This window comes from Podarcis vaucheri (assembly GCF_965113315.1).
Source record: "Podarcis vaucheri genome assembly, chromosome: 4".
NCBI classification, from domain to species: domain Eukaryota; kingdom Metazoa; phylum Chordata; class Lepidosauria; order Squamata; family Lacertidae; genus Podarcis; species Podarcis vaucheri.
In genome coordinates, this window is record NC_138762.1 from 99,489,074 (window position 1) to 99,514,241 (window position 25,168).

A 25,168-nucleotide genomic window follows, 5' to 3' on the forward strand; every position below is an offset into this window, starting at 1 on the left:
CTTCCCTTCTCAGGAATCATACCCAAAATCTTCCAACAGGTTCTTGATTACGACTAGATGAGTCTTACACTACTGCATCCATATGTAATCAGGGCTCTACACTGCCCCCATTTTCACTAACTGTTAAAAAACTGTTAAATGAAAAGGGGGGAATTAAATATGAATGCTAAAATGCTAAAATATTTTAAGTACTGAAATGGAATTGGGAAAAGTATGTTACATTGAGCAGCAAGTAAAGGAGGGACGAGAAACGTCATGGAAGCAAGGAGGGAAGTCAACTTTTAAATTTGTATTAAATTTGAATTAATTTGATGTTGATTTGTTAAAATTTTTGAAAAGCAATAAAAACAACTGGCTAACAAAACACTATTTTACTTCAGAAAGCGTTCTCTTCTGTTTGGCAACCAGTATTAAGGAAGGCAAGATTGCGCTGAGACAGTTTCCAGTGTGCACTGCTTTTAATGGGTGGCATACAACTAAGTCCTACTCAGAATAAACTGACTGAAAGCAATGGATACTGGAGACCACACACTGACTCTGCCATATACGAAAGCAAATATATATATATATATATACACACACACACACACACACACACACACACACACACACAAATTTTAGATCTTTATGAATAGCATTCAGTACTGTTTCTTCAAAAGGGGATTCATAAACTAAACCAAAGATGCCCAACTGGCAAACTTAATCTTGAATCTACATCCTCCTGTCTTCTAATAATGGTGTTGTAAAAGTTTAGCTGACTATTTCCCTAGTAAGAAAAATAAAAGTGATTTATTATACAGGGATGGGAAAGCTCTGGCCTCTCAGGTGCTGACGAAATCCAACTTCCCTCAGCAACTGGGATGATAAGAGCTGTAGTATCACAACAACTGGAAGATCACAGGTTTTCCACCCCTGTTTAAAACAGTGAGTGATGTGACCAGCAAGAGAGACAGAGACAGGGACACTGAGGATCTACACTTTAACATTTCACCTCTAAGTTATAATGACTCGGGACATGTGTCCCATAATAGTGGACCATGCATTGGAGACCAGTTTGTGGTTTTCATATTTCTAGCCTCCAGCCACTGCCTAGAGAAGTGAATGCCCTCCAGGAATACAGAATTTGGCCAAAAGAAACCTGCCTCAAAATTAAAGATTTGGCACCAGAAGGGCAAAATAAATCCATTCATCAGAAAATACACAGCCAGCCAACTTTACCTCCATTAATCCTGTTTGGTTGTGGCTCAAGAGGATTTTGGGCTTGAGGAGAGTAACACTGTTGCTGCGGATAATTGTTTGAGGGGAAATATGGAGAAGTCGGGCTTCTCCTGCAGTCCCGTATACTGGAAAAAGTCTGTGAATGGGGAATTCCTCTTTGGAAAGGGGAGCAGCGGGTCAACCGAGGCTGCGGAGGGGGCAGGTGGTCGAATTCTTCCTCTTCGTCCTCAAGGCTGTAGCGATCAAATTCCTGGTCGCTGCTTGTCCCTTTCTTGCTCGAATGGAGAGAGACGCTGGAGCTGTTTCTTGATACAGATGCTGAAGTAGACGCATAATCTTGTCTCAGACCTGGTAAGTGTAAGGAAAAGGTGAGGTGAGAGCCCCAAATGGTCAACATTTGTAAGGAACATCAGCCCTTCTGCAAGAGTCCATTTTCGTATAGAAGGAATGGGTTTTGCAACTTACTCCCATGTCTACAAGATGCATGAAAACATAAGGCAAAATGTACCGTATTTTTTGCTCTATAAGACTCACTTTTTCCCTCCTAAAAAGTAAGGGGAAATGTGTGTGCGTCTTATGGAGCGAATGCAGGCTGCACAGCTATCCCAGAAGCCAGAACAGCAAGAGGGATTGCTGCTTTCACTGCGCAGCGATCCTTCTTGCTGTTCTGGCTTCTGAGATTCAGAATATTTTTTTTGTTTTCCTCCTCCAAAAACTAGGTGCGTCTTGTGGTCTGGTGCGTCTGGTGCGTCTGATACAGTGGTGCCTCGCAAGACGAAATTAATTCGTTCCGCGAGCTTTTCCGTCTTGCAGTTTGTTTCGTCTTGCGAAACACGGTGTCGGAAAAGTTTTTGGAAAGCTTCAAAAATCACCAAAGTCTTCAAAAACCTCAAAAAAGGCTACCACACCGCGTGCTATGAGTTGCTCCTCGAAGTCAAGTCGCAACTGTATTAACGGTTTTAAGAAAAAGGAAACAAATTTGCAAGACGTTTCCGTCTTGCGAAGCAAGCCCATAGGGAAAATCATCTTGTGAAGCAACTCAAAAAACCAAAAACCCTTTCGTTCTGCGAGTTTTCCGTCTTGCGAGGCATTCGTCTTGCAAGGTACCACTGTAGAGCGAAAAATACGGTAAGTGCATGCAAGTGGGAAGGAAAACTATGGAACACCAGGTAGACATAGACTGATTTTCACATCCTATTCCGAAGAGGGGAATGACTATGAAGTTTTTAATGAAGGAAGAACTATATTTGAAGAGCATTATGAAGAGAGGCGGTCCTCAGGCAGGCTGACTGAGCAAAGAACTAGCTCTGTGTGAACATACAACGTAATTCAACATAGTCCTGTGAAATGCATTAATATGAGGGATAGACCAAAAACATTCTTCACACACCCGACATTCCTATGCTCCCCCGCTGTGACACCCAGACTATGGAACTCCCTGCACTGAAAATCCTATATTCCAGAAGCAGAGAATCTCCATACATCGAAGTGTTAGACTATAGCTTCTATCTTCCCTACCCATTAGCCATGCCGGCTGGTGCAGATGGTTGCAAAGAGCATACATATCTATTCTGTGCAAACAGCTCACTCAAAGCCATGTGCAATCTATGTCATAGTGACAAAGCTGCAGAAAATAAATCTAAAGAGCATCATTTGAAATTCTCCAGATGATCTGGTATTCTCCTTGTATCTTCTATCTATCTAAAGCCTGCAGGATACCTTAGTTAGTCAACAGAGCATGAGACTCTTAATCTCAAGGTTGTGAGTTTGAGCAAAAAGATTCCTGCATTGCAAGGGGTTTAACTAAATGACCCCTGTGGTCCCTCTCTACAATTCTATTATTCCAAAATCTTTGAAATCTCCCCCCCCCATTGCTCTGCTGCCTCCTCCTTAATGCCATTGGCTGATCTGCTGTGATGTCACAGAAAGCCTTTACAGACACGGGTATAGGTGTGATTCCTGCATTGAGGGGGCTAGGCTGGAAGACCTCTGAGGTCCCTTCCAACTCTACAGATATAGGATTGTATGAAGGGTTCCTCTGTAACCATTACCCCCTTACATGCCCTAATGTCACAGAAGACCTAGACAGCCCTGAGCAAAGTTGGTGAATTCTGAGGGGGAAACAGGAAAGCTTTGAATTCTAAGATCTTTAACAGCTTGTGCCAAATTAACCCCCTTCGTGTGTCTCCGTATGGCATGGGATTCTGAATGACAACTCCTTGACGCAGATCAGACCAGCGCTTTCAGAGCCTTTCAAAGAAAATAAGATGGCATTTTCTCTTTGTGAACACAATTACCCCATAGCCCACTTAGCTCCCCCTCAAAAAACAACAACAACAAATAATTAGGCTCCTTTTCTTCACAGTACTAAACATGATACATTACTCAACCATATTTAAGACTTATTCATATTAGGATTTTTTTTGGAGGGGGAACATTCAAGTATAATAACTTGAAAGCCAAACCAAAGCACCAACATGGTGGTGGTGTTTTTTTAAAAAAACCATCCCATACAATAGCTTAGACAGGCCTAAAATCAAGTATTTTCCCTGAGGCATTAACATGCAGCTTTTAAAAGAAGTGGTGGCAGTGTGGGGGGGGGAGCAGAGGGAGAGGAAGGACAGTTAATGGCCTACTCTCTTCTTGCAGTCGAGCCATGATCTGGACGTCTGTGAGGTCTTGCAGTTTATATCCCATGGAGATAGAATCGTCTTCTAGTTCTGAGGTGCTCAGTTCACTGTCTATGGATGACTGGGGGCTGAGAGGGGAACTTCTAGAAACACAACCTGTAGAACAACAACACAGCAAACCCCTTAACTTCAAATGTGCAAAAGCATCTACTTTTTAAGCAACGTTTCACGTTTATATATTCAGCACTGCATATATAAACAGAACAGGCTTCGTCAACCCGCATGATGCTACATTCCGTTATTGACTCTTACATTGTGAAGTTCTTTTAAGTCTATTTAAAATGGTACTGTACTTTGTTGTTCCCGTTAGTATGGAAAAGAAGCAATTCTGCAGCATGAATCTACAGTAGAGGGAAGACTAGTGGGTTCAAGTGTACGATTTCAAACATTAATAAACAAAAACAAAAGTCTCAATGCAAATTCTGGTGTGAATTTGGAATTCCTGGAAGGCCCAGATTATTATTTTCCCAATGCTTTTCGCCCTTATGTAGGTAAATCTGAAATGCAGCATCTGAAGGAAGAGAACCTATGAATGTCTGCCTTTCTTCTTTTCTTCCAGACAGATCAGTATCTTCGTACATCCCTTAAATGCAACCCTTAATTTACTGATGTTTCTCCTTCTGGTGGCCCCAAACATACACAGGCCAGACCCACATTATTGCCATTGCTTAGTAGTGTAGGTGCTGGCCCTGCTGTCACAGCCTGATGTTTCCACAGGCCATGGGCTAGAGCAGATCACAGTAACTCTAAATAACAGCAGAGTGGGGGACCCCATTGTTCAATGTAACATGGAAGCAGAAGCTATCCCTGTTCTCCAGGGTGCATCCTGTGTGGGTGGGTGGGAGGAAGGAATAGTAAGAATTTTCTGTTCTTTGGGAAACAGCATGAAGACAAAAGTAAGAGATGAAAGGAAATGTATCCACGAAGCAGAATTTTAAGTCTAGGTCATGGCATTGGCCCCAGTCCTGTAGGACCAAACTAGATGCAATGGGGACAACCATATGAGTTTCTTCCCATGTTTCCCTCATTCACGTACACCGTGAAGGAATGGGTAATTTTTTCCTGAATGTGAAAAGCAGTGCAGGCACGAAGGCTCTTCTTCCTTACTTCAATATTCTCCACACCCCCCCCCATATTTCCACCTGTCCCCCAATGTCTGCATTCAGAGCTGGGATGGGCAAAAAGCTGCTTCGAATCAAGGCAGGCTGTAGGTGGAGAGGTCCCAGAGTACTATCCGGTGTCCCAACCCATCAGTGGCATAGGCTAGCCAAGGTATTTGCAAGCCACCTGCCATTTTGGTTCCCTCAACAAAGAGACGCTGTGAAGCAGTGCGGGGATGTCAAAATAGCAGCTTCCTAGGCTCCTGCCAACCTAGCAGTTCGAAAGCACGTCAAAGTGCAAGTAGATAAATAGGTACCGCTCCAGCGGGAAGGTAAGCGGTGTTTCCGTGCGCTGCTCTGGTTCGCCAGAAGCGGCTTAGTCATGCTGGCCACATGACCCGGCTCCCTTGGCCAATAAAGCGAGATGAGCGCCGCAACCCCAGAGTTGGCCACGACTGGACCTAATGGTCAGGGGTCCCTTTACCTTTACCCGCTCACCACTGTTGCTCCATAAATCTGAGTCAAGATCAGGGATAAGCAGGAAGGACCAACTCAAGTACTCGGAGGCCTTTTCCAGACGCTCTTGACTAGTGTTTCCCAAACTTGGGTCTCCAGCTGTACAATCCCCATCATCCCTGACCACGGGTACTGCTGGGGATGATGGGTGTTGTAGTCCAAAAACAGCTGGAGACCCAAGTTTGGGAAAACCTGCTCTTGACCTTCAGTAGTCGCCACTCCATTCTTAGTATTGCCAGCAGCCCTGTTTCAAGCAGTAGAGCACAGAGAAGAAAGGCAGCAAAAGTATATTCCATAGCTCCCCCGCCATGCTTAGTTTGGCCTCTCAAAGCTACATACGTATCTCAATACTGAACCAAAGTCAACAGGAACTACTTAGCCCTTATTACAGTGCTATGTTAGTAAGAAAGCAAGCATTACCTGTTCTTTCAGGTGTTAATATTGCTTTATTGAAGGTTTTAGAGAAGGCAGGAGTGTTAAAGCCATTGCTATATGGAGTGAGCCTTGCAACAGGGCTATAGGGGAAAGCCAAGGAGACAGACGTAGAGAAGAGACTCCGCCATCGACTAGCTGTTAACAGACATGGTAAAGGAAGAGATGAGGTTAGATTTGGAGCAGACTCTTATCCATTAGGAAGTTAGGCATAAAAAGCTTAACAGCACCAATCTATACACACATCTGCTCAGAAGCTAAGTCCTATTAAACACAACTTAGCCCCAGGTAAGTGTAAATATGATTGCAGTTTCAGCTGCAGTAGACGAGAGAGAAAAAACAGCAGGTGTTCAAAGACAAAATAAATAAAGGTTATTAAAGACAGGATGTGAATCTCCAGAAACAGATTTAGAGAGCAATGTTTCTAACTTTTCGCCTTTCCCGGTACACAGCACTATTGATTATGTCAGCTATCTCAAGGCTTAAGAGACAAGATTTCAAGTATTTCAAACATTTAAAAATGCTAATGCAAGTTTGTATATAATGAAAGTAAGAGATTGTGAAAAGATTTTGATAATGGACAAAATCATGTTATTGTACATAGTAGAGCCAGAAATGGACAAAATTGGCAAGCAATTAATTAAGTTTATTACAAATGGGAACTGCTCTTTCTCTTACTGAAATAGTAAATGCTACAGAACAGATGCTGAGCTCACTGTATTTGTTTCTAGTATCTTGACAAGGTATTGTTGTAGAACAGATTTTAACTCAATATTTCATTAAATTGCTTTAATATTGCATTTTAAATTGTTGTAGCACACCCTGGCACCTTGGTTGAAAGGAGAGTAATAAATTGAATTAGTAAAGCCGGATCATTGTCTTGATTTTCTTTAAGTATATGGTGTAACAGATAATACATATGACATTTATTTGTACAAAACATTACTGGTTAATTGGGACATAACTGAACTGAGAGTTAAGCTACAGGGCACACAGTAAAGTACAGGCTCCCTCATCAAGTGCTAAAAACAAACTTAATCCCCTTCATAAGCTTTTAAGCCATCAGACACAAATATTTCTTCCTTTTAACAACATGAAATTCCAAGTTACATAAGCATGAATATATTTAATGCATATCTGCACACTCTGAAGTAGACATCTCTCCCATATCTATCAAATATGCAGCATCAGAAAGCCTCAGTAATCTCACAGACACATCCAGGGCAAGGCTTAAGGAATTTTTACATATACAGAAAATGATATTCAGAATAGGCTTCTTAAAAGTAGAATAAAATTTCTCTATGTATCTAAGAAAGCTAACTAGTGTGGTATAATGGTTACAGCGTCAGGCTAGGACCAGGGAGACAAGGGTTCAAGAACCAGGTTGTCAGGGAACTGACATCGGAGGAAAGGGAAGTGGTAGGGCTCCCAGAGACTGGGAGAGAGTCAACAGCTAAAGCAGGGACCAGTAGGGGGAGCGCGGGGTCTCTGGAGGAGGATCTCAGTAATGCTGAGAGAGACGCAGCAGCCCAGGCAGGAAGCAGAAGGGGAGAGAAAGGGGTGAGAGACACTTCGAGCGAAAATAGCGGGGAGGTGTCAGAAGCAACTGCAGGGAGACCTATGCTTCGCCGGAAGCTGTCACGTCGTGAGTCCAGGAGACGCGTTTCCGTTAAGGAACTTCTTTGCTGGAAGCGCTTCCGCAGACAGCCACTGTCGGACTCTACAAGTGACTAGAGCAGACATGTCTGAGGAGCTCTGTCACACACAGAGGTTTGTGGGGTCGCACAAACTCTGAAGGGGCACTATTTTAAGCACAAGCAGCTAATCATCCCCTGACAGCAGTCCGACAGTCTCTGTACGCTGCCTGTGCAGGAGAAGGCATCATGAGCGACCCAGCAGGAGCCGGAGCCGCAGGGGGTGGAGCTGGTCCAAGCTTGGAAGACAGATACCGAGCATTGGAGGTCCAACTTGCGCTGCAGACGGCGAGGCTCGAGGAGAGGAGGGCTCAAGATGCAGACAAGAAGGGGAGAACCACTCAGTTCCCCAGAAAGGTACCAGGATTAGTGCAGAAGTTTGGGGGGGACCCCAAGGATTACCATGCCTTTAGGACTGAAATGCAATATGCCCTGAATGTGCAGTTTGATGAGTTCCCTGATGAGGAATCCCGAGTTGCTTTCGTAATTGGGCATCTTGAGAAGGGGGCGCGAGATTGGGTTCGACCCCTGATGGCAACGCACAACGATATCCTGAAGGACGCTATGAAATTCTTTCGTGCAATGGATATCATGTTCTCCAGCGATATTGAGGAGGGGGGAGTGCGCAGACAGCTAATGGCTTGCAAGCAGGGAAGCAGATCTGTCCGTGAGTACTGGACTGAATTTACCATGCTGATTCACAGATTGGGGTGGGATTTATCGGCAGCACCCATTCAGATGCTATTTGAAGAAGGTCTTTCTTCAGCTGTGAAAGACGAGCTGGCCAGGAGCCCCAGGGCGGTGTCTATGGATCAGCTGACCAAATCTGCGCTGACCATTGGAGCGCGCCAGGAGGCAAGAGCCTTGGAGAGGCGGGAAGGGAGAGGGGAACGTTGGAAGGAGTTACGCATTCCAGACATTCCTGAGCCAGCTTTCCCGCCGGCAGAGCCGATGGAAATCGGAACAGCCCGCGCGCGCGCAGTTTCAAAGCCCAGTGAGGGGGCGAAGAAGGAGGGAAAGGGACCCCGGAAATGCTATCTCTGCCAACAGCCAGGCCACTTTGCCAGAGTCTGCCCCCAGAGGAAGGAATGGCAAGGGATGGTGGGAACTGTTGAGGGGGAAGAGCAGGGAGAAACGGAGCAGGTAAAAGCCAACGCCTGGTTGCCAGCAGGGCACTGCAGCCAGGCCAAAGAGCAGTGAAAGTGCCCCTTTCCCAAGTGCCAGTGCCAGAAGCTCCTCGACCTGCCCTAGTGATTGAAGTGTCGCTAGAGTTGCAAAATGGACACCCCCTAAAAATAAAGGCGCTGTTGGACTCAGGCAGCTCCTGCAATTTCATGAGCAAGGAGTTTGCGGCTGAACACCAGATACAGACTATCCCCTTAAGCAACCCCCTGCAGGTGACCACGATCGATGGCAGAGAACTGTTGGGAGGAGGCGTCAGCTTGCAGACCGTCCCAATGATAATGAGGGTGGCAAGGCACACAGAACTGATAGCGTTTAATGTGGCCACCTTGGGAGGCGCTCCCATTATTTTGGGAATGAGCTGGCTAGCCCTACATGATCCGCTGGTGGGCTGGCATCAAAGAGTGGTTTCCTTCGGTTCCGCACATTGCTTAGAACACTGCAGGGGGGAAAAGGGGTCAGCAGGGGCCCAAGCCACCCTAGCAGGGACGGAAGTGATGGAGAAGGGGAAGGTGCCATCACAGTATGCTGATCTCAGCGACGTGTTCAGCGAGAAGGAAGCTGACCAACTACCCCCGCATAGGCCCTTTGATTGCCAGATCAATTTACTCCCTGGAGCACAGCTTCCTGTAGGCAGGTTGTATGCCATGTCAGACAGGGAGATGCAGGAGTTGCGAGCGTTCATTGACAAGAACCTGAAGAGAGGCTTCATCAGAGAGTCCAAGGCAGCGGGGGGTAGCCCAGTGTGTTTTGTGGATAAAAAGAACACGGACAAGCCGAGACTGGTATGTGACTTTCGGGCCCTAAATGCAGTGACAGAGCCGGTGGCTTTTCCTATGCCCAGGATTGATGATATTTTGACCAGGGTGCGAAAAGGAAAGATTTTTACAAAGCTGGACCTAAGGGGGGCGTACAACCTGATACGTATAAGGAAAGGGGATGAATGGAAGACCACCATGTTCACCCCTTTGGGGGCATTTGAATATCTCGTTATGCCTTTTGGATTACAAGCAGGCTCCGCGTGTTTTCAAGCCTTTATGAACCATGTACTGGGGCCTTTGCTCTACAAGAATTGCGTGGCCTTCTTAGATGACGTGTTGGTGTATTCGGAGAATGAGGAGCAACATGTGAGAGACGTCAGAGAAGTGTTGAGCAGGCTGCATGCCAACAGACTGTGGGTGAAACTGGAGAAGTGTCAGTTTCATACCAAGGAGGTGGAATTCCTGGGGTACCGCTTGTCAGACAAGGGGTTGGCCATGGACCCCGGCAAGGTTCAAGCGGTGCTGGAATGGAAAACCCCCAAGACTAAGAAGGATGTGCAGAGGTTCCTAGGGTTTGGAAACTTTTATCGTAAGTTCATCCGAAACTTCGCTCACCTGACGGCGCCCATCACGGACTGTCTCAGCAGCAAAAAGAAGTTTGTTTGGACGGGGGAGGCGGAGCGAGCGTTTGAGGAACTGAAAAAGGCCTTCGCTTCTGACGAACAACTTCTACATGTGGATTTACAAAAAAAGCTGAGGGTCGAAACAGACGCTTCTGACAGAGCCATAGGGGCGGTGCTTCTTCTGCAGCCAGGGAAGGAGGGGTCCGAGTGGCGACCGTGTGCCTTCTTTTCGCGAAAGCTGAACAAATCGGAGAGAAACTACACGGTGTATGACCGGGAACTTCTTGCGATTTATGAGGCCTTCCGGAGATGGAGGCACCTACTAATTGGTGCACAACAGAAGGTGCAAGTACGCACGGACCATAAGAATCTAGAGTATTGGAGAACTGCGCGAGTGCTCAACCAACGGCAGTTGAGATGGGCCCAGGAGTTCTCCAAATTTAACTTTGAGATTTGTTACGTACCAGGCCAGGAGAACGTTAGGGCGGACGCTCTATCACGCAAACCTGAATATTTGGAGGGAGAGGGTGCACCCGAAGAGACCCATGTCATTCCCGAGGATCGCTGGGTGTGTGGGGCGGCACTGGTGGGGCTAAGGGAACTGATAGAGGGAACGGTGCAGGATGAATATGCCCAGGACAAACTCAGGGGTCTCAGGAGGGAGGGAGACAAACCCGGGGGTTTTGAGGAGAGAAACGGGGCGTTGTACTACAAGGGAGCGTTATACGTACCTGAAGGAGAATTGAGGGAAAAGGTACTCAAGCAACTGCACGATAGCCCCACAGCAGGGCATTTTGGGCAACACAAAACCATGTGGCTGGTTACCAGGGAATTCTGGTGGCCCAAGGTCAGGGAAGATGTGCGGGAGTATGTGAGAGGGTGTGACCGATGTCAACGAGCCAAGGGGGAGAGGCGGGCACCGGCAGGTTTATTAGAACCACTACCCACGCCGGAAAGACCATGGGAGGCAGTGGCAATAGATTTTATGACTGATCTGCCCAGGTCCAAAGGGAAGACAGCCATTATGGTTGTGGTAGACCTGTTAACCAAGATGGCCCACTTTATAGCCTGCTCACATGCGGTCACAGCAGAAGAAACCGCTAAATTGTTTGTGGAAAATGTGTTTAGATTGCATGGTGCCCCCTTGAGGGTGGTTTCGGACCGAGGGAAACAATTTACTTCCAGGTTCTGGAGGAAGCTCATGAGCTTATTGCATGTAGAGGTGAATTTCTCAACTGCCCGTCATCCAGAAACCAACGGGCAGGCGGAAAGAGCTAATGGTGTCCTCCAGCAATATTTGAGGTGTTATGTGAATGACAGAGAGAATGATTGGGTGGAGAAGCTGGCGTTGGCAGAATTTGCCTATAACAATGCGGAGAACGTGTCCACGGGAATGAGCCCTTTTTTGGCCAATCACGGGTGTCATCCCCGAGCCTTCCCAGGGGGGGAGGGGGAGAACTGGAGCGTTCCAGCCGCAGAACAGTTCGTTGAAGAAATGGAAGCGATCCATCGCCAGCTCCAACTTAATTTAAACAGGGCGAAGGAGGAATATAAGAGGCAGGCAGACAAAACCAGAAGGGAAGGAGAAAGCATTAGGGTGGGGGATCAGGTGTGGTTGTCCACCCAAGGGTTACCATTTAAAGGAGGTTGTAAGAAGTTAAGACCCAAAAGACTGGGCCCATTTGAAGTCACGCAACAGGTCAACCCAGTGGCTTTCAGACTCCGGTTACCTAACCACATGAAGTTGCACCCAGTGTTCCACAGATCATTGCTGTCACCGTATATAGGGGACAGAGAGGGGAGGGTCAATAGGGGACCAGCTATGGAGGAAAAAGAACACAGCTACCATGTAGCGGAGATTCTCGATTCCAGGTGGAGGGGAGAGCAAGTAGAGTATTTGGTAATGTGGGAAGGGGAGCCGGAGTCGGAAAACACCTGGGTCAGGGCAGAGGATGTAGATGACGAGGTTTTGATTGAAACTTTTCATCAGAGATTCCCTCGGAAACCCCAGCCAGTGGCGAGGTTCCGGAGGGAATACTTCGCCACCACCGACGAAGAAGAAGAGTTGGAGGGGTTCGCTGATTCCGAGGTGGAGGAGGATTCAGCGAGTCGGAACGAAGACCGATGGAGGGAAAGGTTCGAGACGTCGGAAGATGAGGAGGATTCTTTTAGGGGTTTCAGCTCCTCACCGCCCAGAGGAGAGAGTAGGGGCGGGGGAGAGGGGGGCCCTGGAGGGGAGGTGGATGTCAGGGAACTGACATCGGAGGAAAGGGAAGTGGTAGGGCTCCCAGAGACTGGGAGAGAGTCAACAGCTAAAGCAGGGACCAGTAGGGGGAGCGCGGGGTCTCTGGAGGAGGATCTCAGTAATGCTGAGAGAGACGCAGCAGCCCAGGCAGGAAGCAGAAGGGGAGAGAAAGGGGTGAGAGACACTTCGAGCGAAAATAGCGGGGAGGTGTCAGAAGCAACTGCAGGGAGACCTATGCTTCGCCGGAAGCTGTCACGTCGTGAGTCCAGGAGACGCGTTTCCGTTAAGGAACTTCTTTGCTGGAAGCGCTTCCGCAGACAGCCACTGTCGGACTCTACAAGTGACTAGAGCAGACATGTCTGAGGAGCTCTGTCACACACAGAGGTTTGTGGGGTCGCACAAACTCTGAAGGGGCACTATTTTAAGCACAAGCAGCTAATCATCCCCTGACACAGGTATACTACTCTGGGGAGGAACAGCGAGATTAAAATGTAACAAAATTAAGGAAAGAAAAGCAGGGCAACATCCCTATTCTCTACTCCTCCAGACACTTCTAGAAGTTCAAAATGTCATACAAATCACACACCCCTTCACATATCATGCTCTGTGACAGCATTACCACAAACTGCCATTAACTGCATTACAGCTGTTGTTGAGCAACAAAATATTAATATGAAATCCAAAGAGAGATGCAACATCCCAGGTGTGAGAATCTGAGTCTTACAACTTTTTTTTTAATTAAAAAAAATGTATCTTCCATATTAGCGAACCTGATAGCACTTCAAGCAAAATTTGAAAATTTAAAATTCAGAGTTAAAAGTAGTTGAATGTACTATTAATACCACCTATTAATTAAAACAATAGGGTCAACCCCACGCATCTAATGTTAACATGCTCTAGAAGACTCCTAGGACTTGCCACTGAAAGTTAAGTGACGTCCAAGAGTGTCAATCTCATATCATTTGGGTACCAATATTTTAAATTGGCACGCTTTCCTTTAAGTCCCACCTCATTCCAGGGCAGCAGACATCCCAGAATACACTGGGCATTGCCACTGTCAATACATTGCACTCAATGAACCACAGACAACGCAGCTCTATGGAGTTCCTTGTTTTTTAAGCTTTGATGCAGCAATCCCGTATATGAGACACATGATCACTGTAGTATTGGGTGCCACTTGGGTCTACAATCTACGCACGTCAAGACCCACCATGCTGAACAAAGCACATTAGCAATGAATGGCATCCCAGCCACGCCTCCTGTTTTTAAGACTTGATCACAAGTTACAGAGGCCTCCTTTGCCAAAATCAAGCCCGGTCTATTAAATCATGAGCTTTAATGACTAAATGAATCTTCCACAAATGCAAAATATATTTTAGGAACAAGCAGGCAGCTGCCACCTTAGAAGAAAACCCGAAGGAAGCAAAAGCTACAGTATACCTGTGATTTTAATACCACTGGCAACGTTTTGTACTTCTCATTATAAACCAGCAAAAGGAGGCAGACGTTAAAAGGCCTTTGTGATTCTCCTTTTAAACGCAAGACAGTTTTGTAACAGCGTGGTCATTTGCCAAGGCCAATTAATGGCCTGCATGCTCTCACCCACAGATGCAGTCAACAACGCAAGTGTAAGCCGCATTCATTATTTTGCACAATAACTCCTGTGACAAGACTTGTCCTGAACAAAGCTACTGTTTTTGCAGCTGTGACTCTTAAGAACCACACCAAGAACACCACGTTTGTCACTAAGGAAATGGATGAGAGGTGAAAATATATTCTAGAGCCTTCAGCTGTTCTTCAGAGAGGGGCAAGACCCAATCCCTCCTTGGCATAGAAAGTGGGGAAAGAGTGCCCACCTATTCTCATCCTTATAAATGCAACTGAAATGATTTGGCGGACTGTCAGCTCAGAAACACACAGACACACACATGCCAGATAGCTAGTTTTACATGATAAGAAGTTTGCAGCCCCAAACAATTAGATTGGCCCATCTACTAGATATCCATGCCGAAAGGTGTCAACCTCTCTGCTTTGATAACAAGGATCCCTCTGTTCACCAATGCTACACAAGTTCTGTGAAGGCACCTATCTCAGACACAGTTCAGCACTTAATCCCAACTTTAACCACCTAAGAATCCTGGGCACTGCAGTTTGCGAAGCGTGCTGGGAGCTTTTTATGAGACCCCTATTCCCCTCACAGAACTACAATTCCCACAGTACCCTGGGGAAGAGGGATTAACTGTTAAACCACTCTGCAAATTGTAGCTCTGAGAGTGGAATAGTGGGGCCACCTAGCAATTCTCAGCACCCTTATAGTTATGACTACAGTTTCCAAGATTCTTTGGGGGAAGACAAGATTGTTTAAATGTGCAAATGGAGCCTGAAAAGGAAGTGGCCTGAAATGCTACACAAGGGCAGGTTTTTTCTCCTCCAAGTACCTGAAGACAGGCAGAAATTCCAACAGTTGCCCAGATCATATGAAGTCGTGGAGTGTGGACCTCCCAGAAATCCCGAGATCTCCAGGTGCTTGTGATAGAATGGTTCTTTGCTCGCTTCACACTTTTGGGCAGGGCTTGATTGGCTAAAGAGGTGTGGCAGATAGGGTGAACAAGCTATGTGCTTTATACCTGATTGATCAATGGGTTGCCCAGAAGAGCTATTGGTGAAATGATGGACATCCACAAGTGTTTTTTCCCATGGTAGAGAGAACACTGAGTTGCTGATGTCCCATTTGTGGGGTACAGAGTACCGGATTTTTTGCCCTATAGGATGCATCTAGGTTTTTTGGGGGGGAATAAAGAAAAAAAAATATCCCCCCCCTCCGAGTGCGCCCCGCACTCCGGGCAAGCAGGCTGCTATCTGCAGCCTAGGGAGCCCTGCGGGAACTCCCGCGGGCTCCCCAGGCTTACGGATAGCTTCCTGAAGCCTGGAGAGAGAGGGGGGTCGGTGCGCACTGACCCCTCTCGCTCTCCAAGCTTCAGCGAAAGCCTGCATTCGCCCCATAGGACGCACACACATTTCCCTTTCATTTTTGGAGGGGGGGGAGTGCGTCCTATAGGGCGAAAAATACGGTAAATAATAAGGTGTAAAACTGTAACCACTGAGTAATAAAGGTTGTGCTCTGGACTACATTGCGCTGTTAACTTTGTTCCAGGTAAAGATAGTGAAACAATCATTTCAGTTCCTCTGCATCCCTTCCTTTTTGGAAGCCAGCCTAGGAGCAAGGCAGGCTGCCCATGGATTTCACAACAAGGAGAGGGGCAGGGAAATGAGGTTGTGCCCAGGAAGACTTAAGGCAGGAGGGACAGGCACACAGGCAACGGAGAGAGTTCAGTGTGCAGCTGCTCCACGCACAGTGATCCTGCCATTATGATTTCAGAGTTTGGAAGCATGCACAGGCCTCACTATGTGTTTCCAGGAAAACTTCCGTAAGGTTCGCACAACGAGGTGACGATTGCCATGATTTCCTATGGGAACATATTTAACCCATCCTTTCTCCTTCCATGCTTTCTGGCTCAAAGCCAATCACCAAACAAAGGAAAAATGGATTTGTCCAATCTCTCTCCCTCCCTCCATGGTTTCGGCCCGAAATAAACAGCCAGAGCCTGCCTATTTGAATCATCCAGTTGTGTAGCAAGGTTTGGTAAACCCAGCCAGATGGTATAAATAATAAATTATTTGTGTTTGGATAACTGAGATTTCAGATAATGAGAGTTCCAACACTGAGACTTATATGGGAAGCCACTGTTTGCAAACAGTATTTTGCACTAACTTCAAACCATGGTTTCACATCCTGGTTTTTAGGCCTCAAACAAACCATGGTTTGTAGGCAAGCTTGGGTTCAATCATGAGTTAGCTAAGCTAGGGATGAAGAACATGTAGCTGTCCAAATGTTGTTGGATTCCAACTCCCATCAGCCCCAAAGAGGGATAATGGGACTTGGAGATCAACAACACCTGCAAGACCACAAGTTCCTCAGTCCAAACCAAAAACCCCATGGCTTCAAGTAACATTTTAACTGGGTCACAGAACACAGTACACCACAACCAAAGGTTTTAGACTACTTGCCATGGTTCTACGCCAAAGTGTGTTCTGCACTTACAAGGAAGGTGCCCGTTCTCTAAACCAGGCTTCCTCAAATTTGGCCCTCCAGATGTTTTGAGACTACAACTCCCATCATCCCTGACCACTGGTCCTGTTAGCTAGGGATCATGGGAGTTGTAGGCCAAAAACATCTGGAGGGCCGAGTTTGAGGAAGCCTGATCCAAACCTTTCAGAATATGAACCATTTCTTCCTTGCAAGAACAAAATATAACCATAAGCGTTAAAGGCAAAACCATATTTCCACAATGTGTCCCCACACACACACATATACAGCAAAAGGGCAAATGCAAAAACAACCGTTCCCCTCAAAGAGTAAGCACTGTTCAAGAGGCACAGAAAAACTTGCTGCACCAACTTCTACTAAGTCAACATTTGATGAGAAGTGATGGTGCAGCTCAAGCGTGGAGGCTTAAAAATATAACTTACAAAGGCACTTGGGCCAGACAGAAACAAGAGAAAACAGATCAAGAGCCTTTCCTACCGTGTCTGGTATGATCTAGCTCTTATAGAAGAGTCGTTTCTCAAAGGAAGCACAAGTCACATGATTCCCTAAAGCCCATATGCATGTCACATAAGAACGTAAGGAAAGCCTGCTGTATCAGGCCAATGGCCCTATAGTCCAACGTCCTGTTTTCATGGTGGCCAAACATGGTGGCCTATGGGAAGCCTGCAAGCACAAAAGCACCCACAGTCTCCAACAACTGTGTGCTCTTTTTGTATGTGTGTGCTATACTTTCCTTTAAAAAAGAACGAATTATGGGTTCTTGTTTGAAAATGGAAACCTATATAAGGATAATTTATTTTCTTTCCATTTGTCCTAGAATTTTCCGCTAAGTTGCTCAAATTGTTAGGCAATTGGGCAAATTTTATTTTTTTTATACCCCTTCACTGATCAACTAAATTATATATTTTTTCTTGTGAAATGCCCTGAGATCTTTCGATGAAGAGTGGTATATAAATCTTATCATCATCACCACAAGCATTACTGCCTCCGACTGTGGAGGAAGAGCATAGCCTTCGTGGCAAGTAGTGACCGATAGCATCGTCCTCCATGACCGAATCCTCTTTTAAAGTCTTCCAAGTTGGTGGCCGTTGCTGCTTCCTGCAGGAGGGAGTTCCATAGTTTAACTAGGTGCAACATAGTAATTTATTTTACCTGTTCTGAATCTTCCAACACTCAGCTTCACTGCATGTTCACAAGCTCTAGTGTTCCAAGAGAGATCCCCTCCCATCCACTTTCTCCATGCAGTCAATCATGATATTTGGATGAGCTGAGTCTGGACCACCTCTGAACAAGAGTCCAGAGGGTGGGACGACAAAGGACAGGGCAGCAACTTCACACAAATAAGCAACCTCACAACAGCTGGAGTTTACCATATGGCAGACCCATCGTTCTACTATGATTAGGGGCCAGAAATCTGGCCTCCTGAGAAGGACTACTCTTTTCTTTGGTTGCCAGCCCAGCAGATGGAAAAGGTGTGCGGAAAGCACAATCTGGGGAACATGACTTGCAGAATTTATTCCACCTCCCCCTCCTGATAAAATTAGCACGGACTTGTCAAGGGCATGTTAGTCCCGAGGGCTGTTTCTTACTGGCACTTTCCTGGGCGCATCTTTTGAATGAGGAAGCAGAAGAGGAGAAACAACAAGCCATACCCGAGAGCAATTAGAGACAGTGATATATAGAAAGAGACTGTAAATGCGTGTGAAGCAGCTGAAATATGGATTTGTGCTGATGGCTTGTTGTTGTTGTTGCTAGCGAGACGGCTGATGAAACCATTGCCATGGTTATGAAACCTCTGCACAAAAACTCAGTGAAACACAGTAAGAATGTGAATCGCAGATTTGAGAAGTTGGAACGGACCCCCTAGGGTCACCTAGTCCAACCCCTGCTATGCAGAAATAATGAAATAAACTATTGATCAGTAAAAATAAGTCACAGAATAGGAATGGAAACATGTTCTTATAATTGTAAGAACATTAGACTACTGCCTCACACCAGGTCTGCCTATTTGTCTGTCTTGCCCCACTATTGTCCACTTGGTTAGGAAAAAGTCTTTCAGGGTGTCCAGAAGTCTCTTCCATCATCTACCACCTGCTCATTACGTGGAGACACCAGAGGCTGAACATGTGTTCTACCACTGAGCTACAGCACCTCCATTTATTTCTGCATTGCATTTCGTTCTCCAAAAACTGTAGTTTCAGACAGAAGGTGCAGAAAGAAGAGTCTAGGTAGGCTGATGCAAACCATCAACTAACGATGACCGAGAGGACTTCCAAATATGCCCGGTAAGTTCCTTCATGATACTCTCCTCCACCAACTTTTGCCGTTTGCTTAGTGTGGCCGAAAATGCCCGCGTTATGTAACCTCATAGCTGCCTTTTCCAAAGAACATTTTTGTCAGAGGAACCAAAGGCAGCAGAGACCTGCAGCCAAATGTCTTGGTGATTATCTCAAATCAATATGTTGAAATTCCGTACCTCCAGAGCTTGCATGACTCTTCAATCTTCCCCCCGCCCCCAGATGGTACATAGTGTTTCTTCTCACTAGCTTGCCATCTGCTTCTCAGTTATCTACTTCCTACGGGCCCTTATTTCTCAGTACTGCTCAATCTGTTCTGCTGCAGCTGCCCTGGAGGTCCATATTCCTGAAACCTCCAACTCTGGGACCTTCTCCCCACTTAAACCCTTCTGCACATAGCATTCAACCTAGACCCCCGTGTGAGGTTTTAAACCTACACACTATAGCTTCCCTCACAGCAGACGCATACTGTCAGCTCAGTCACTGCTTAGAAAGAAAGGGTGGCTGGCAGGTATCGGACAAGATATTGCCTTGCTACGGATAGATACACAAAGGACAAGGTGCGCTTTCAAAGGACATGGAACTGCGACCCAAGAGTTCCTGAAATGGCTCAAAAACTGCCGTGTGTGTCACAGGGAAAATGACACTCTCACAAACACTGTAGTGGTACATGCTTCTTGCTTATAGCCACCTCCAGACTGTCAGTATTTTTGCAAGAGGGATTCAATCACATAACAGAAATTTAGGTTTGTGCAATGAGAAGCACCAGGCATTCCTTTTTATTCGTTATCGTTTGTGCTCATGATGGTGTTGGAGCTGTTCTGTGCAATCCTGCTTTCAATTCTGTACCATGTCTGCTTCAGGTTTGGGGCAGACGTATGGCTTAGTTTCCAAATTGGGGCACATCCTGTTGATTCCTGCTAAAATTCTGTACTGTTTCAGACCATAAATGCCCAGGATTGGGCCGGGGTGTATGCATTGTTCTCCTTTCATTGCACATTATAGCAAAAGAGTGCCCCACCAGAGGCATTAGGGAAGCACTGTAGAACAACTAAGAGAATGCAGTATAACTCCACTACGAATGCGCTATTATTTTATGAATGACACACTGCAGAATATATTTGCCAAAAAGAGAAAAGCCACCAGCCTGAAGGAGCCCAGACTCCTCCATGTGTTCAGTTCATTGGGCCATTGCAGAATAAAATTAAGATACTATCATGCTCACACACACAAAGCCAAGTATTTGGCAAGTTTCATGCCAGAATATGCTTTCAGTAACAAAAGCAAGCACTTGAATGGAGCATTTCCCCCTTTCTTAAAAACAAGTTCTCAAGAGATTAAGATGTGTTCATCCCTCATTTGCTTCTGAAACCTCAGCATCCTGAGGCCGAAGTAAAACACAGACTGTGGAAATAAACATGACATGGGGAAACAGAAACTCTTGAGTGTTATTAACGCATATAATAGGTTTGGAACAACTCTCTCAGATGCTCCAAAAAACAAAGGAAATGATAAACGAGAGATCATCTGACAAGTATCACAGGGAATTTTGAAAGTGAACTGATCTCCAATTCATTATAAAGATTCTTTCTGTCGGGAAATCTGGCCAGTTTTACTTAATGAACTCTTGTTTTATGAAGAGTTATGGCTATAAATTTGTTTAGCTCTTTTAGTGTTGTATGCGACTACAGTTGCAATCCTGTATGCACTTACCTGTGAATAAGTCTTACTTAACTCAATGAGGCTTACTTCTGAGCAGATATGTATAGGCTGTGAATAATAGGGTTTAGCAGTTTTCATTTTTAAAAGCACCACCACAAAACAATTAATAAACCCACTGACATTTTCGGTACCAGCATTTCTTCATGATGGTGACACATGATATCACACACACAGACACACACACACACACACACACACACACACACACGCTAGGGATATTCTGATAGTCCAACATGTGCATTTATTTTTATTAAAATTATCTATATTCTACTTTTTAGAGTAATTTACCATCCCCACCAAAGAAACCCTTTCTTTAAAAAACAGATACCAATTCAACAAGGGGAATCAGATTAAAACATATACAAAGTCAGCAGTAAAAAAAATCAATACAATGTTGTAGCTTTGTCAGTGCATTTATGATAAACCCACATTCTCCACAATTTACTTTCAGCAAAGGCGGGGGTGTCTGGGTGGTGGGCAGCTGGTATCTGAATCCAGACACTCATGTACAAGCTCATTGAGGGTATAAGAACAGAGGTGTACATGCAAATGTACATCACACTGAAAGCAAAGAAGCACATCCTTATTTAGATGTGCATCTGATTTTAGGACATAAATCCTCAAACAAGGAAATCTGGGACACTGCAGAGCTCCCATAAATATTTGAGACTATGGGGCAGAAAGCCCTGAAGAAAAACAGCACTTGGTTTCAAACATCCCTACTTCCGCGGTTTTCAATGTGTAGGCCACAGAAATACAGAACACCTTGCACACAGACAACTCAACTGGACCAGCCTAAAACCAGGAGGAACAGATTCTCTGAGAAAGCAATGGAAACACAATGAATAAAAAACCCAAAGCTACCTTGTTCCAACCTGAAGCAGAGAGAGCGTTTTGCAGCTTCCATCTCAGGGCTTGGATTATCTAGAACATGGCGACACCACTGCAAAGGGGTCAGTGATTTTTCTTGGGGTACGATGCTCTTTGTTGGTGCAACATACAACCTAAATAGAATCAAAGAAAAGCTTTAGCACAACACATAAATTTGATGCTTCTAACGGAAGATGTACAGCACTACAAAAGCAGAGACGGGGGCATATCTCAAATTGAGATTAATAATAAATATTTTTTTTTTAAATGTACTCTCATTCTAATTGGTTTATAATTACTATGTTTGGAGTGTACAGCCTTGAAGGCAAACCTCAAATAGGTCCAGAACTGTATCTAAAGTAAATAGCTTTCAGAAAAAACTACAGTCCTATTTAGTGGTCACGTACATAAAGTTAAACAACCCTTCCCCAACATGGTACCTTCCAGATGTTTATAGAACTCCCATCATCTTCAACCATTGGCCATGCTGTCTGAGGCTATCTGGGAGTGGAGTACAATGTCATCTACAGGGCACCAGGATTGGGAAGGATGGTTGAGCCACAGTGAAATCCAGTTTTCGGCTAAGCACATAAAACATGTTGGTGTAATCTGAGAGTTCAGAAAATTCTAGAATACTGAACTCCATTCTAGATGTTAATTCCCTATTTGTGCAATTTACTGGAAACACAATTCTGTACTTACCTTTTGGTCCCCTATCTGCGACTGCTACCCTTTTCAGAGTGCATATCGCGAGTCTCGCTAACTGAAGAACAGTAAGCCTGAGATGTGCATCTGGAGTGTGAAGGGGCATATTCAACATCTAATAATAGCTCCTCTCGTCATATTCTTCGAAGTGAAGAGTTGCTTGTTAAGGATTTCAACATAGGTAAGCAGACAGAAGCTTTTTAATACCTTGGCTGCCATCCAGAGAAAGTTAAGCACTCTTAACTCAGACCAAAAAAAGTTAAAAACTCATCAAGAGTCTTTGTACAGATTACCACATGGCCATAAGCCCAGGTTCATGTCCAAGTATATACCAGACAGGGAGCTGCAGCCAATTTTAACTCAGAGAGGTTAAAGAATCACATGGCTAGAAGGGAAAGGTCATCTAATTTAACCCCCATGGAGGTAATTCCACTTCTACAGCACCCCTGTCAGAGGCCAAGGCCTCTACTTCAAAAACCTCTAATGCGTAAGAGTCTACCATCTTCTGAAGACAATCTATTGCATGGTTGAACAACTTGTACCCCAGGAAGTTTCTCCTAACGTTTGGTGGAAATCCTCTTTCCTTGTAAACTGGACCTGTTGGTTTGGGTCCTACTTTCTGAAGCTATATATATATATATATATATGCTTTCGTAGATTTTCACGGGTACAGGAATGCAGGTTTTGGTGTCTTCGGGTGTCTTCCCGTGTAAGAGTCGGGGTGTCTGTGCGACGTTTCGACGAGGTCTCACTCGTCATCTTCAGGCTGGTGCTTTCGGCTTCTTGTTACTGGAACAGTGTATATACACACACACACACACACACACACACACACACACACACATATATATATAAAATTTGCTCCATCCATATGAAAGCCCATCAAATATCACATCACCTCTCAATCGAATTGTGATTTTGCCACCCTAGATTAAAGTCAACTCTATCCTGCCATCTTGTTGTAGGGTGGTTTTGGGGTAGGTGGGTGGGTTCAGAGGAAGATTCCCCTTTTCCATGAGCCATACAACTGGGTGTTACAAAAAATGAAAAAAAGGGCTTCAGTTAAGAAAACTGTGAACTCTATCGACACTAACGCTTTAAGAAGGAAGGTCAAATGTGGCCCTCCAGGAATCTCTGTCCTAACTCCTGCCTGGCACTGTTTTGCACACTCCTTGAGCGTTCTTGCCAGGCTAGAACGCATGTTGGAACTCCACTGGCAGCTGTCATAAGGATATTTGGAATGAGGCATCAGTAATATGTGGATGACACCCAGCTGTCTCTCCAATCCATTGGAATAAGGAGAGGAGGTTGAAGTGCTAGACTGCTCCTTGGAGGCAGTAATGGGCCGGGTACAGGCCAATGAACTGAAGGGGAATCTTGAAGAGGCAGAGGGATTATGCATTCCAAGTTCTTGAGTCCAGGAGGGAGATTGCTTCTTCTGGGCAGGTTACACTCCCCTGGATGGAGCAGGTTCATAGCTTGGGGTGCTACTGGATCCAACACTGTTGCTGGAGACTGGGCAGGCTCAGTGGCTAAGCACACCTGTTTCCATGTCCAGCTGGTTTGCCAGCTACAGAGATTGCCACGGTTCTCCATGCTCTGATAATCTACAGGCTGGACAATTGCAATGCAATTGGACCCCCAAGGACGTACTCTGCAGGGAGCTGACTTCAGGAACCAGGTTCATTGGCAAACCAACTCTGTGTTGCAGAGTCGTCTGCAAACACGACATGAAGGCTGGCAACATTAATATTGTAATGTGGGAATCCTTTGCAGATTACTGTAGTGCCTGGAGACAATCAGTTAGGTTGTGTATCAGTGACCAGAGGAGGAATGACTATTGGGAGGAGCACAGCGAGAATAAATGTCATGGTACGCCTGTAGCAGCAAAACTAGACATCTTCATCTGCCCCAGATGCAACAAAGCATGTCTCTCCCGTAGCAGTCTCTACAGCCTCAGCTGGTGCTGAAACTCAATGGTTTGACTTCACCCCTGAAGCCACACTCTTCCACTGTCTCCTGAGGCAAATGGATGTCAACCATTAACCCCAAGGTTCATTCCCCCATGGCTATCCCTCCACTCCCCACAGACACTGCCCATCCCCCACAGCAATTTGAAAGGCCAAATGTTAAACAGAAGAAGTGATGCAAAACTAACTATATTATCCTATTTTACATAAATCATTTTTAAGAAATCAACCACATACACAGCTTGGCTTTTCTTTTTTAAGATGAATGCACAAAGCCCAAAGAAATCAGAAATTGTTGTTGTTTAGTCGTGTCCGACTCTTCGTGACCCCAGGGACCAGAGTACGCCAGGCACTCCTGTCTTCCACTGCCTCCCACAGTTTGGTCAAACTCATGCTGGTAGCTTCGACAAACTGTCCAACCATCTCATCCTCCGTCGTCCCCTTCTCCCCAGACAAATGCCCCACATTGAGAAGGTCATTATGTGGGAGGGAAACGAAGGGGCAGGCTACCTTAGGAGATTAATAGTAAACTCCAGCTGCAGCCACAGGATAGAAGTCCATAGGTTTGAATGCCTGATGCTCTATTGTGTTTCTATATTTTGCTGGAAGCTGCCCTGAGTGTCTAGGGCAACGCAGTCAGATGGGTGGCTAATAATAATAATAATAATAATAATAATAATAATAATAATGGCTTGCACCAACTTAGCATCCACCAGGCTCAGATCAGTAAGGAGGGTCCTGGGCTGAGCCAGAATGGGAGAAATACACCAGCATATCTCCGGAAAAGCCACGGATGTGGGATTTAAGCTGGCCTGGCTGTGCCAGGAACCTCCTGGCTTAGCTGGAGAGCCACTGGATCCTAATCCACTCACCCCAGCGGAGCTTGCAACAGGATTGCTCTCTAAACAATGCATCCTTTGATTTATCTCAGGGGGGGGAAACTGATCTATTCTACTGCAAGCCTCACTGAAATCTACAGGCCAGTTGCCAGTACAGTCTAAAGTCCTCTGTAGACATCTCCGTGCTTCAGTTTTC

General features: G+C 45.5%; 1 protein-coding gene across 3 annotated transcripts in view; it reads right to left on the minus strand.

Moving 5' to 3' along the window:
* The window catches only part of SLAIN1 (SLAIN motif family member 1), a 40,843-nt gene that overhangs the window by 10,006 nt on the left and 5,669 nt on the right, over nt 1-25,168 (minus strand). Inside the window, exons 2-5 of one of the 3 annotated variants that reach the window (XM_082218682.1) lie at nt 21,453-21,592; nt 5,945-6,094; nt 3,855-4,004; nt 1,219-1,566 (exon numbers count right to left, since the gene is read on the minus strand). In XM_082218682.1, coding sequence (XP_082074808.1) covers nt 1,219-1,566; nt 3,855-4,004; nt 5,945-6,094; nt 21,453-21,592 — 788 coding nt within the window. The remainder of the gene's footprint in view (nt 1-1,218; nt 1,567-3,854; nt 4,005-5,944; nt 6,095-21,452; nt 21,593-25,168) is intronic. The other 2 variants (XM_082218683.1, XM_082218684.1) reach the window with 2 other exon arrangements.